The sequence below is a fragment of the Ctenocephalides felis genome, unplaced genomic scaffold, assembly GCF_003426905.1.
Source record: "Ctenocephalides felis isolate EL2017-DRISC unplaced genomic scaffold, ASM342690v1 CF-g0.4_SCAFFOLD_01492, whole genome shotgun sequence".
In the NCBI taxonomy this organism is placed as follows: domain Eukaryota; kingdom Metazoa; phylum Arthropoda; class Insecta; order Siphonaptera; family Pulicidae; genus Ctenocephalides; species Ctenocephalides felis.
The window spans coordinates 54,571,097-54,586,864 of NW_020537646.1; the positions used below are offsets into that span (position 1 = coordinate 54,571,097).

Consider the following 15,768-nt stretch of genomic DNA (forward strand, 5'->3'; position numbering starts at 1 on the left):
TCATCATCTTCATCACTCTCATTGTAACTATTGTTTATGTCGTCATCTTGAGAACTGTCGTTTTCTACTAATAAATTATGATCTGTAACAATAAATAATATATCTGTAGCGACCTGTCAACCCACATCGCATCTCAACTTGACAGATAAACATTATCTTTGGCTCATCATAGTGGCAGCACTGCGCGAGAATAAAAGTGCAAGCTTCAGTAGTCGGATCTCTCTTTTGTTTTCTCTCTCTGTCGAACTGTCAAAATCATAATTCATAATACTTTTCCTTTTCATATTAAATACTCAAAAATTATGTACATTTTATAAATGATAAATATAATCACACATAGTGTTGTTACTATTTCATTATAAATAAAATATAATATATAGAAGCATATTTTTCATATTTGGTGACCGCGAAAGTGAATAAATAACACGCATATAGCAAGAAAGAAGTTAAGAATATCAAGACACATTTGGAAGTAACAAAAAATTAAATTGAAATCTTATGAATTATGAAGAAAACAATTTTTAAAAAATATGCAATAGAAGAATCGCAACAAATTTATCAAGAATGAAGAAATAAATATTCATCAGCAAGTAAGAAGAAACGAAGAACGTTCTAGTCCTACAATGGAGACTCCGACCACGCACATCGAGATCAACAACAACACGTGCTCAATAAATCACTCATTATCCTGGAAAATGAGTCGATTATAAGCACCACGGCAGCGGACAGGGAGCACAAGCGAACATGGCAGCAACCGCCATACAAAACGGCCACGGCCACAAGCAAGCAAACAACGCACCAAGTGAACATGGCAGCAACCGCCAGCAAAAACGGCCACAAACAAACAAACAAAAATTAATCACACAAAAAAAATTAAAATATCTCAACAAAAATTTACAAGAAAATTCAAGATGGCAGCCAGAGATTCAAGACAAATTTGTCGCCGGGGGGGAGTGATCTGTAGCGACCTGTCAACCCACATCGCATCTCAACTTGACAGATAAACATTATCTTTGGCTCATCATAGTGGCAGCACTGCGCGAGAACAAAAGTGCAAGCTTCAGTAGTCGGATCTCTCTTTTGTTTTCTCTCTCTGTCGAACTGTCAAAATCATAATTCATAATACTTTTCCTTTTCATCTTAATTACTCAAAAACTATGTACATTTTATAAATGATAAATATAATCACACATAGTGTTGTTACTATTTCATCATAAATAAAATATATTATATATGGACTACTGTTGTTCGTAATAAATTTTGTTTATTATTCATAAAATTTTATCTTATACATCCTTTGCATAATAATATCCGTAACTTGATATGGCAATTGTTCTCCTACAAACCAGACAAAATCGTATTTATTTTCATTAATGGTCCAACCAGAAGCCAGTGGAGATAAAGATATTGGATGCTGTAAGTGAGCATTTCTCCAAAGCTTGGTCACATAGCGAACTCTTAGTAAATGCTGTTGCAATTCAGCTTTACAGGGAGGCAAACTGGATGAATCAAAGTTTAGATATTTTTTCTCAAACATCTCATTAGATTTTTTGGAGCGGCAGTGGCGTAACTATAGGGTGGCGTGGGTGGCAAAATGCCACGGGCCCCCGGCCTAAGGAGGCCCCGCCCCAGGAAACGGCGTACTCGGAAATATATTTTTACATTGTACAAAAATTTTATTTAACTTGAAACTTATATTTTATTTTTTTTAAGTTCAAAGTCGGAGTTAATTATTTAACCAAGCTTGCATCGAACTTACATTCGGCGGAATATTCAGTTAGTTTTAAAACCAAAGGAGTCGCCGCCGCTCAGCGAAAGTATTGTGTTTTATCTTTTATGCGATAGGGTAAAAGATTTTTTTAGCGAAGGGCTGCGATGGATCTGTAATGGAAAATCTTTAGTTTATATGATATATCAAGAATGAATTAATGAATTTATTATTGTATATATATATATATATATATATATATATATATATATATATATATATTTTATAGTTTATCGACATTTAAGATAAAAATCGTACATCCGTCTTTTCTCAATATCAGTAGCGTCCTTTCGCGGGGCCTCGTATCAGAATTTGTTTCGGGGCCCCCTTAAAAAGAAATTTTTTTATCCCAAAATATAAAATTACATAAAATTAGAAAAATAGTTATTAGAATTAGTTATTTCTCATTCTAATTATTTTTCTATCTAATTTTCTATAATTTTTCGAGCTTTTCATCCATCTTTTTTCGAAAAAACTGAATTATTAAGTGATCTTTAGATTTTCTAAAGTTTCTAGGAACAATAGTGACAGGTCTGGTAGACATTTCTCTCCTAAAGATTTTACGTATTTTCTTTAGTTTTAATTTTGAGTATCGTCGTGTTCGTGAAGCACATACAAAGTTTTAAAATATTTCTCAAATATTTTGCAGAAGAAATAAATTCTTTGAAAGCATTAGCTTACAAGTTGAAGTTGAATACCTCATGATAACAGAAGGAAATACTAATTACGTCCAAGTTATTTAATTTTTTATAAATCACTGTTTTGCTTTAGATTTTTCATCAATTTCTGCTTACACTCGTTGGGCTCCCCTGGCACGGGGCCCCGTATTTTTGATACAGCTCTTGCTCAATATTCAAAGAATCCATTACTGTTATGGTTGTAATATGTATTAATATTAAATATTAATTATTTTTTTGTTCTTTTGTTAATTTTGTTCGATAGATATTGGTTATGAATCGTGCTGATTAGTTTTTGGTAAAGATCGGCCGGGCCGTTTTCTTGTAATAAAGTTTAAAGAAAAAATCGACGATTTTTATGATTTTTTTTTTGACGGTAGATATTATAGTCTTGCAGATCATACTAAAATATTACGGACCTACGACAAGTCATTTAATTTTAAAATTTCTTCAAAGTTTGCAAAAATTAGTATTCTTTTGGCATTTGTCAAAATTAGACCTTTGATCGACGTTTTCTCAATAACGCCTGAACCGTTTTCAGAAATTTAAAAGCTTTTGGAGAATACTCCGAGTTAAGGTGTTCGTTCGTTTTCAATTATATATAAGAAATCCACTCGGAATACTTTTAATTACTTATAAATTAATTTATATTTTATTGATTAAGTCGATTATTTACACATATCGGGAAGTTTATGTAACTTGCATCAAGGCAAAATACCAATAGCAACTAGTTAAATCATAAATTTTCATAAACACAGTAAAAAAAAAATTGTTAATGGAAGATTATCTAATAATTAAATTTAAGAAAGTGGTATATGTTTTAAATTTTTATTAAAAAAAATATGTTTTTTAATTTCCATTTATTCTAATGTTGAAAATATTCACCAATATTTCATGTTTGATTTTCAAGAAAAATTAAGTTTTACGTATTATTTGCTATTTTTATATAATTACAAGTAAATTATAATTATGCTTTCAGAACAATACTTTACTTTTCTACCTTTTGCATAATTTTATAATTTAAAGCCATAAAATATAAATTAGTCGAAGTTGGTTCGTTTGTGATAAAATTTATTAAAAATTGCTTTAGCCAGTAGTAAAATAGCGTGTAAATGACTATTAACGTGTATCAAACAAAATTAGATAAATTAAAGATTGAGTACCACGATGAGGCCCCATCGGAAGACTTTGCCACGGGCCCCGGAGGGTCTAGTTACGCCACTGTGGAGCGGAACGTATTTGAGAACAAATGAAATCTAACATTATTAACATCGTATCATTTGAAGCACCATACATTTGGTAAATAAATTTCTCTAACGTTATAAATATTGTTTCAATTTCTATGTCATCATCCGTTATAATTCTATCAAATGCCAACTGGTATTCTTGAGAAGTTTCTAATAACCTAAAAGGCCTAATTTTGTCTTTTTTGAAAAATGCTGGCGTGTAATCACATCCGGTGATTGCGTGAAAACATGGTAAAGCTTTAGATAATGAATCACCAAGGATTTGGCATACCTGATTAACATTTAAGTAACGCTGGTGATTGCCCACACCCATATTAATCCAAATTTTCAAAGACAACTTTAAATGATTCATATTTTCTAGAAGTATGATTAAAATATCAGAATCCGAACAGCGTACGACAACGTTTGCATCAAAATCGATTTGACTAATGTGATAAATAATCCTAAAATCGGCTTCTTCGTGTTCTTCACATGACAATGATTTTTCAATTGTCTTAATTACTCTATTATTCCAAACTTTACCTGAATAACATTTATCAAAACTTGTGTAAATAATTTTATTGCCAATGAAAGGAACCATATTTTCACTATCCCAGTGATTAATGAAAAAGCTAACTAGTGCTTCATTAAATGGTATATTTTTTAGTTCTGCTATAATATTATGAGGTCGAATTTGGTTAGGTCCAATTGATATTGGCCTATTAGCTTCTTCTCATCTTGAACATTCACGGATGATAAAAATATTGGTCAAAGATAATGTCTATGCGAACAGACTTTATCTGACAAATACAACTCAGAAACTTCTTGGAGATGCCGTCATAGGTTTGTGGTACATCTTTCACGAGATGCAACTGAAAAAAAACATCAACTTGACAAACATCAAACGATGACGGTGGTTGATCTGTAGTGTTGATTAGTTTTTTCTCAATAACTTTTAATATTTGAGATTTGTCGGTTTTATAAATAGAACCATCTGCATGGCACATCGAAGTTGTCATGGGGGTGAGTGGGAATGTTAATACTTTCTCAATATTTACCTTGTGGGTAAGGGAGATCCCCAACATTCTGCCGAATAAATCTCTTTGCTTCCGCAGTTCTAGAATTTTACTACCAACAATCAACTTATTTTTCTTTGGTATATCAGTAAAATTAAATATTTTATTTTTCTTTATTGGCTTATCAAATCTACTCTCATTTTTTCTGCTTTCAGTTATAAATTGATTCTTCAAACTCTCACCTTTATTTTCAACGTTCAATAAAAAATTAGCAATGATAGGCGAAGCAGACTTTGATGTAGCTATTTTTAAATGCTTGTCTTTATCTATTTCTGGATTAGAGGGATTGCAATTTTTGCTAAGAATTGTAATGACATCATGAACTTGTTTTTCATAGATTATAATTCGATTTGGCTGCAATTCCGCCGTTACATCTGGAGAGTACCTTAAGCCACATATATCCAAGACATTAGATATCAACGCTGCTCTTATGCTGTGGCTTTTAGCCCAGCGTTGACGTGCTGGTATAGAATTAGTAAAATGTGCAATGCCAGTCAGTCGTTTAGCAGCATCAGCATTTATTGTTTGTTCCAATGTGAGATCAATTGGTATTCGTAAAAATGGTTTATCGGTTCTTTTGACTCCAAAAAATATGTTTTTGAAATCGTTTTCTAGGCCGGGGCGGGTGTTACTGACATTATTTAAATTATCAGAATATTTTACACAATATCGAGCGTAGTTAGGTTGATTGAAAATAAAAAATAAATTTTCGGAATCACGAACTTAAACATTTCAAAGTCACCCATACGTATGCTTCTTGAAAGATTAATATAGTAACTAATTAGCTGAATATAAATCATGTAGAATTGTGCTGTTTTTCCATGGATACCTTGTCTGGTTTTCGCTACGTAACTTTTGTAAGAATTCAACACTTGTGATAAAACTTCATTTGGTTGATGATTGTAATGAAATTTTAGTCTTCTGATAATCTAGAAGATCTTCATAAATTTGTCCTCTTACTCGTAATCGTCATCTTTATTTTTCAAAAATTGATCAAAATGTCGCGCTTGAAACTGACTCACTCTGTCTACTAGTATCATATTGCCAAACATTTTTGATTGCCAGACATGGTTAACAACCGCAGAAACGTCTGGCAAATTAATTTTATGTGTTTTTACCCTTAACGAACATAATATTAAAATTTCAGACATACTACAATGATTTGAATTAAAAAAAAAATTAATTGCCGTCTGGCACATACTTAGCAGCGCCCAAAATGTTTGGCAACAAAAAATATGAGTCTGATGAACCTATTCGAAGTCAAAAAATGAAAATTGGACTGTATAAAATGCTATAAACTAGTATCATATTGCCAGACATTTTTTATTGCCAGACATGGTTAACAACCGCAGAAACGTCTGGCAAATTAATTTCATATGCTTTTACCTTTAACCTTTTATCTTTAACGAACATAATATTAAAATTTCAGACGGACTAAAATGATTTATATTTTTAAAAAAATGAATAAATTAATTGCCGTCTGGCACATATTTAGCAGCGCCGAAAATGTCTGGCAACAAAAAATATGAGTCTGGCGAACCTATTCGAAGTCAAAAAATGAAAATTGGACTGACTAAAATGCTATAAACTAGTATCATATTGCCAGACATTTTTGATTGCCAGACATGATTAACAACCGCAGAAACGTCTGGCAAATTAATTTTATGTGTTTGTACCCTTAACGAACACAACATTAAAATTTCAGACGGACTAAAATGATTTGAATCTAAAAAAAAAAAAAAAAAAAATTGGCGCCTGGCACATATTTAGCAGCGCCGAAAATGTCTGGCAACAAAAAATGTGAGTCTGTTGAACCTTTTCGAAGTCAAAAAAATGAAAATTGGACTGACTAAAATGCTTTCAAAATTTTGAAATCGCGCTGTACAAGTTGGCTGCGCACTAATTAACGCAACCACTTCAGAGAGCACCAAGCACCACATACCAAAAAAACAGCCTGACTAAAATGCTTTCTCGAAATCGTTGCTACCTTCCGTACTATATATGGCGGACTGGGTCCGACAACGGAATGGAAAGGAAAGTTGTTGCTTCCTTCAAATCATATGGATGATTACATAGCTACATCATCTATATGCTATCCTACGGACTCATTGAGTGACGTAATAATTAATTATCGCTTATTTATTATAAACACATACTGTAAATTTATAAGTGCTTATTAAATTGGGCTACGAGCGTATTCTCCAAACAATTTATGTATATGTTTGCAAGAAATTTGTTCATTTTTTTTTAATTTAATTTTTTTGATAAATAAAAAAAACGATTCAAATCGGTTCAATGTTGTTCCGAAAATTGTCGACGCAAATTTGAATCCGCACACACAAACACATACACACAAATACACAGACACACACATACATCAATTTTCTTTAAGGTATGCTAAAATGTTCAGAAACTTTTGAAACGTGAAGATATATAAACATTTTTATTTTCGCTTTTTTGTGATTACTATAACTTACCCAAGGAGAAGTTAAAAAAAAATCGTTTTAAACCACTTTACAACTAAAAGTAAAAACGTGGCTCACTTCTTTCCAAAGCACCCTACCAAAAGGTGTTTGTTTTGAATAACTTGAGATTTACGTCAATAGATAAGTCTTTTTTGTGACATGGTGCGGCATAGTTTTTTTGGTAGAGTATAATTTTTATTATTTATTTAAATGTCAAAGACACGCGTGTCTGATAAAATCCTGATGAAATAAACTTTTTTTAGGAACTTAAATAAAATCATTTATACTCTCGTATGTAGTATATATTATACTGAAGTGTATGCAAATAACTATAATCAATGTCATATAATTAATAATGTAATTATTTGAAATTATTGTTACAGTATTCGGCCTACGCCATTGATAAATCCAAATGATTTACGTGATCGCATTGAGCACGGAGTAAATGCTTTAAAGGATATGTTGATTGCTCATGAAATTACAATGGATGGAGAGTTTCGACTTAAAGAAAGAATGACACCAAACAACAGGTATGTATTTTTATTCAATTAGGAAACGAGCGTATTCTACAAACAATTTTTGTTCAAACATGTAAACGTATTATATGCATAAACAAAACCTAATCGAACCGAGATAAAATCGAAAAAAAAGCTAATGATTCTTTTACACCGTTTTTTTGAATCATTCTAATCGTATGATCGGTTCTCTCAAAATCTGCATGACCATTTATTGAACCCTTTGCGCTACCTGCGAAATGGCTAAAAGCCTTTTGTAAAAAATAAACAATCAGCCCGAAACGAATGTTTTTCCTTATTTCAAGTCGGTTGAATCATACTGTCGAAATTGTCGTGAGCATTGTCTTAGAACCGTATAAGGGAACATCAAAAATTAAATTAGTTGAAAGTGGCATTTTGCTTTAATGCAACTTGTAAAAACTTTCCGATATATGTAATAATTGACTTAATCAACCGAAAGTTAGTTTTAGATATTTAGATCAATTTTTCAAATGTTCATTACGAAAATAAAGTTTTCTTTCTCACTGAAATATAAACATAACTATTTTGAATTAATATTTTTCTAAGACATTTGAATTCTCTGTAAATATTAACTGCCCGTAGGGTAAGTTATAGTAATCGCAAAAAAATCGAAAATGAAAATTTTTATATATCTTTACGTTTTAAAGGTTTCTGAATATTTTGGCATTCTGAATATATTAGAAAAAACTGATGTATGTGTGTGTGTGCGTGTGTGTATGTGTGTGCGGATACAAATTTTCGTCGACGATATCGGGAACACCGATCAACCGATTTGAATAATTCAAAAAACATTCGATTCGTATTGATAAGGAGACGTGCTGATTAGTTTTTGGCGAAGGCAGGTCTAGCTGTTCCGAAGATACGGGGCAAAAGTGCCAAAAATGGTAACTCAGTTTTTAAGAGAACGCAGCGTCCGATTTTAAAAATTCAAAAAACATTTCACTTGTATTGACAAGATGAAGAACTGATCAAATTTTCATGAAGGTCCAGCGATTTCGGAGATCTAGTAAAAAAGTAAAAAAAAATGCCATTTGGCGGTCAAAAATGATCATTAGACATATGCACATCAAATTATTAGATATTTTATAGAGATTTTAACAATAAGTATAAATTTTGTTTACATTTCTATGAGTTCCGTACCAATGTTTATCCATAGGACGGCGACGCGGCGCTTACGCGCTTCGATATTTCGTCTCTATGCAGTTGAAGCAGTACGATTGTTTTGAAAAAAAAGTACAGAATTTCCAAAATATTTCAAAAGAAATTTTTCTTCAAAAAGTCTTTTTTTTTCAAAAAAAGTAAATTTTTGTCAAAAATTTATAGTTTCTCAAAAATTTATAGTTTCTCAAAAATCTATTTTTTCAGAGTAAATTTTTTTCAAAAATGTTAATCTTTTTAAAAAAAAAAATTTTTGGTACGGGAACTTCCAGCAATTTGCCTTAAGGTACGATGCCATGCGCCCCACTTGTTTTAATTGCATTGCGTAGACACCTGGTAGTATATTCTACAATTGTGAAATATTAAGCATCTGGTATAAGAAAATATTGACACGATTACATATATGATGTACGTAGTCCTTAATATTGTTTAATAATTTAGATTAATAGTAACATTTTTAGACAACTAGTGAAGTTTTGTAGACTGCTCACTTTTTTTTGCTAATTCCAAAGTCATTTCTTTTAACCTAATTGCGTTCTTTCCTTTTCGAGTTTATTCTAATGGCTTTTACATTTGCGAAATTCTAACTTCTTACTTACTAAAGCGATTTTTGACACAAATTTTGACTATGATATTTGTTCAAACTTTGACGTATCTTTAAATTTAAACTACTTGTCGTAGGGCCGTATTATTTTAGTATGTTCTTTAGGATCATGATATCAATCAATATAAAAATGATCGAAAAATATTTTTTCAATAGTTAATTACGAAGAAAGTGCTCTGTCGATCTTTGTCCAAAACTAATCGGCACGATTCCAAATAATATCTTTCGAATAGTTTTTAAATTTTCAAAATCGATTCGGAATTTTTGGCCAGAATGGGGATGAAATTTTTTACACTTTTCAACTAACTACAAAGAAACGGCTCGGCTGAAGTGCAACGCTTATCGAGTTTCATCGAGTGGCTATTAAATTATTGAAATCGGTCTAGTTATTTTTGCGGAAACGTCGACGGAAGGTCAAAAATCGGCTCACATGCACACAGATACTTTTTCCAAAATTGGTCTCTTTTTTACTCAGAATGGCAGAAATGAAATTAATACTCAGATTATTAAAATTTATATAAAATATTTGATATTTTGCACGAAGAAACGGCTCGGCTGATTGCCGTGCAACGCTTATCGAGTTGCATCGAATGGCTTTTAAATTTTTGAAATCGGTCTAGTTATTTTTGATGGAAACGTCGAAGAAAGGTCCAAAATTGGTCTCTTTTTTGATTCAGAATGGCAGAAACGAGATTAATATTCAGATTATTAATATTTATAGAATATCTGATGATTTGAATTGCATAAGCGCAATGATCAGCTTTGACCGCCATTTTTTTAAATTTTGCGTAGGGTAAGTTATAGTAATCATCCAAAAATCAAAAATACAAATTTTTGCATATCTCGTTTCAGAGGCTTCTGTAACTTTTTAGCATACCTTAAAAATGGTTGTGCGTGTATTTGTATGAATAAAATTTTTGGTACATGGGTACGGTACGGGAAGTTCCAGCAATTTTCCTTAAGGCACTATACCATGCACCAGGCACTTTATTTTTTGGATATTTGAAACCGAAAGACACCTTTTCAAAAATTTAGTCAATTCTTCCGTTTTTAAGGCGTGAAAAAAATATGTAATATGCGCATTAATCTGGTGTCCACTTAAGGTTAATATTACAATGATTATAAAAATATTTAAAACGAATTCTTATAAACTCTTATAATAAAAAGATTTCAGAAAAAATCTTAACAAGACGGGCACCTTAGAATAATAATTACTTTATTTCGCAACTAAATCTACTTAAGCATAGTAATCTAAGTAGTCTTAAGCATAGTAATATAAGTAATTAAGTAAGTATTTTTTGTAATTCACTAAACTCATGTCACTAATTAAATTAAAAAGTTCGAATTGTTTCGTCCCATTTTTTATACACCTCACTTAGTTTTTTCATTCACATGATATTGTGCTCAATGTCTATTGGTAAAACACAAACTTTAGCGAGAGATATTTTGAGTTGTTATTTTTAGCCTTCACTGTCACTAATATGCGCTCCTTTTTGTACTGTCCTGGATGTACCTCGACAATGCCCAAAGTCATGCCGAAGAAGTGCCATACCTCTGACCCTTAATAATTGCTTTGCAAAGGATGGCCAACGCGTGCAATTTGATAGAATTTGCAATTGCGCAATATATGTTCTTCGTTAGCCATTCCAATAATTAATAATATAGGTACCCTAGTAGAAATACATGTGAGCTGGAGATGTTTTTATTGCAAGCTAACTATTTAAACGTGTAGCCCATGTTAAAAATGTTGAGCCCACGTTCACAACGTGCGATTAATATGAGCTGAATATGAGACGATACATATTAGATTTACATGAATTTTCCATATTGCTAAATGTGGGATGAATATGAGCAATATATGATATGTTTTACGTATGATTTTTCCATATTGCTGAATGTGGGCGATATATGAAACGTGTTATATGAGTTTTACTAGGTTTATTCATATTGCTAAATATAAGCTGTGTATGAGAGAACTAATATTGTAGGATTTAGAATATAAAATTATTCACATACAAATCATTTAAGATTTTTCTAATAAAGAACGAATGTGGAATATGTTTTTTCTCATATTGCTCTCTCTCTCTCTCTCTCTCTCTATATTATATATATATATATATATATATATATATATATATATATATATCTTATATATAAAATTCTTCTGTAAGTTTATATGAATGGTTAATCCTCCTAAACTATAATTCGGATTTTCATGAATCTTCTTGAAGTTTGTTCGGGAAATTTTCTAGAATTTTTAGATTCGGAAAACGTAAATAATTACAAAAAAGTGCTTATCATTGTTTGACCTTGAAAATATTTAACGCAAAGTTTGACATTTAAAACAAATGAAGACTGTTTGCCAAATATTTTTATTTTTTATAGGCTAAGGCAATATTAAAATATAATATATTTATGAGTATGAATAAGAAAAATATAATGTCTACATTATTATTGCCGAAAAGTAGCTGAGATGTGCCAGAAATTAAAATAATATTAGATGCAAATAATATAACATGCGCCTGACAGCCTGCGCATGCGTCTGACGCGCACGGCGAATCGTGTTCTCAACGTACGCGTGGTTTGCTTTTGCTTGCAATAATTGTGTTTGCGCACTTTGCGAACAGATTCGCCGTTCGAATTCGTGCAAAGGAGACGATCCATAAGAGATTGCGCTCAAAAATATTCAATTTGCAGCCGTTTTGTCTTACTATACTAAGTCACAATACAAAAAAAATTATTTAGAAGTTTCATTGTATCAAAAATTCATATGTTTGTCATTGGGTACGGAATATTTACTCAATGGAGCATTTTCGGTCTGAACTTTTTTTACTGTTTTCCAATTAGTTTGGAATTTTGGAATTAAGTTCATCTTACTCTTCAGAAGTGAAAACAATATAGACTCCTTTGCCACTTCTCGGGTGGATGACATTTCTTTTCAGTGGTGTAATTTTACTTGTTTCAAAATAACGTTAGGTATCGATAAAAGAACTAATTATAAGAGAAAAATGTTTAATGATGTTTTTCAAAAAAGTAAATACTTTTCAAATTACTGGCTACTGAAAATTTGTTTCTTTTTTGTGTTTTACATCATTTTTTGCTAATATCTTTAAAAATATACATTTTGACGAAAATCATGTAATGAACAAAATTATATTAATTAAAATCTTAATAAATCGCTATTTTATAGTGTTTTAGGAACATTATTAGGCTAGATATGAAAATAGGTTTTTATAGTGCTCAAAATAAGCTTTAAAATGAGTACTTTTGCGTGTAAAATGAGTATCATGCGAATAAAAGACGCATACAATGTTTTTTCATTTAAATCAAATAGTTAGAGTGCCATTTCCACCAAAATTAAAAATAATCGTATTCCATCTAGAATTAACTTGGTTCAAGAGATCTTGATGGATTCTAGAAAATACCACAACTTTAGTGCAAACGATTTTCAAAAAACTCATGATTTCGTGAAAAAAAAACATTTAAAAAAAAACAACTAATTTCTCATTATAATATCTCTGAAAAAATACGTATAAAAGTATATATCTATATATGAAAATTCGAGGTATTTTTCTGACTAATTATTGTTGTTTATTATTTTTCCATTACACAAATATTGATAGAGGTATTAGTTAAGCGATGCTGTCCAAGCAGAGATCTTTCGAGTCCTTTAACCCTTCGCCGCTTCACAATAAGAGAAGTTACGGTAAAATTTATGATAGAGAAAGTTGTAGCTTAATTAATCACCTTTAAAATATTGTATTACAAGTTCTGATAAAATTAGAATTAAAAGAGTAATAATCCAATTAATGCGGTGGATGGTCACGGAGTGCAAATTGTTTTCACTTCTGAACTTAAGATAAAGATTAGCCTATTTGCAAAATATCAAGTAAATTGGAGCGCCGTAAAAAAATTCACAGAGCAATAATTTTGTTGATCGTAGGTTGAATAGAGCACATGTGAACAGGATTTGACAAATTAATTCACTTCAAATATAAACTTAAGTAATAATGTATATTGTTTTATTAAAGAAAAAAATGTAATTTAGTTATTAAAATTACTAAAAGCCAGTTGAAATATGGTACGAAATTATAAAAATTATAGGCAACATTATTAACTTCCCGTAGGGCAAGTTATAGTAATCGCAAAAAAATCAAAAATGAAAATTTTTATATATCTTTACGTTTCAGAGGTTTCTGAACATTTTGGCATACCTTAGAAAAAAATGGATGTATGTGTGTGTGTGTATATGTGTATGTATGTACGTGTGTGTATGTATGTGCGGATACAAATTTTCGTCGACGATTTCGGGAACACGGATCAACCGATTTGAATAATTCAAAAAACATTCGATTCGTATTGATAAGGAGACGTGCTGATTAGTTTTTGGCGAAGGCAGGTCTAGCCGTTCCGAAGATACGGTGCAATAAGTGCCGAAAACGGTAACTCAGTTTTTAAGAGAACGGAGCGTCCGATTTGAATAATTCAAAAAACATTTCACTTGTATTGACAAGATGAAAAATCGATGAAATTTTCATGAAGGTAGGTCTAGCGGTTTCGGAGATATGGAGGAAAAAGTAAAAAAATGAGCCATTTGGCGGTCAAAAATGATCATTAGACATATGCACATCAAATTATCAGATATTTTATAGAGATTTTAACAATAAGTATACATTTTGTTAACATTCCTATGGGTTCCGTACCAATGCTTATGCGTTAGACAGCGACGCGGCGCTTAGGCGCTTTATATTTTGTCCCTATGCAGTTAAAGCAGTACGATTGCTTTGAAAAAAAAAGTTCAGATCTTCCACAATATGTCAAAATTAAGAAAAAAAAATTTTTTTCAAAAAAAAAAAATTAATTTTTTTTTTTTTTTTTAATTTTTTTTTCAAAAAAAAGTAATTTTTTGTCCAATTTATAGTTTATCAAAAATCTAATTTTTTCAAAGTAATTTTTTTTCAAAAATGTTAATCGTTTTTAAAAAAATAATAATTTTTGGTACGGGAAGTTCCAGCAATTTGCCTAAAGGCACGATGCCTTAATTGCCTTTAGACAGAATTCCACTTACAGCTAGTTGAAGCATTTATTTTGGGTAGAAATATAAAAGGTGATATTGCACCTTTGCCGCGAATGCTATATATTAACTCTTTCTGAATTTGTTATACCTTTTAAAAGATTTAAATTTTCAACACGTGTATTTTATGCTATGACCATAAATCACAAAGGCAGACGATCATTTTTAGTGTTATAAATTTGGAAAATCAATGTTTTAGTCGTGAATAAACGAAAAAACATTCATTTATACATCCACATCTACAGGAATGACTAAAAATACTATATAACCCTTAAGTGCAATAAAATTAATTGAGCTATTGGAAATAAATTTGTTCTATAAATCGCAGTGTATAATTTTTAATATACAATTTTATTGAACATTTTTTAATATTTGTTAAATGAATAATTAAAGTGTTAACTGTGGGAATTGAGAATAATCATTTTATTTGAAACAGTTCTACATTCAACATCACTCATATATTGGTGTAAATAGTAATTCAGAAAACAGTAATTATTATTTTTAACTAAGCAGTAAATATTAGTATAGAATATTGAAAAATTGTAGACGTGGGTACAGAACAACGTCTGTCGGGTCAGCTACTATATATATATTAGGTTGTCAAATATCTACCTTCCGCCTTTTTGTATTATAAACCAATAGCAAAAAAGCGGAAGGGAGATATTTGACAACCTAATATATAAATATATATATATATATATATATATATATATATATATATATATATTTATAAAGTCATGTTCAAATGTAATATTATAAAATATGTTTTGCCAATGATAAAAATTAAAACAGTAACAATATAATACAAATATTATTATTAAATACAACATTAGCTGCAGTTATATTTAAATTATAATTATCGAAAATAATTATATAAAAATAAATTTACGCTTGACAAAATATTGTCGATAATAATCTTTTGAATGTTTATATTGTGTCGCATATATCCACACAAGTCTCCTTTGCCTATTATCTTATATATAAAAATGGAGCTCTCTTTCAAATGTCCGAATAAAACTCGAAAACGGCTGAATCGATTTGGCCAGTCTTAGTCTTGATAAATTCGTGCCAATCCAGAGATGGTCCGAAAGGTGAGATATTATTTCAAAATCGCGTAGAAACTTTACATTTTTAATTTGAAAATTTTTGTTGAAGCGTAATGTAAATAAAACAATGGACGGTGG

At 30.6% G+C, this 15,768-nt stretch overlaps 1 protein-coding gene across 2 annotated transcripts in view; it reads left to right on the forward strand.

The window, feature by feature from the left end:
- The window catches only part of LOC113371646 (T-complex protein 11-like protein 1), a 186,107-nt gene that overhangs the window by 38,337 nt on the left and 132,002 nt on the right, over positions 1-15,768 (forward strand). For both annotated transcript variants that reach the window (XM_026612292.1, XM_026612291.1), the window contains one exon: positions 7,596-7,742. In XM_026612292.1, coding sequence (XP_026468077.1) covers positions 7,596-7,742 — 147 coding nt within the window. The remainder of the gene's footprint in view (positions 1-7,595; positions 7,743-15,768) is intronic.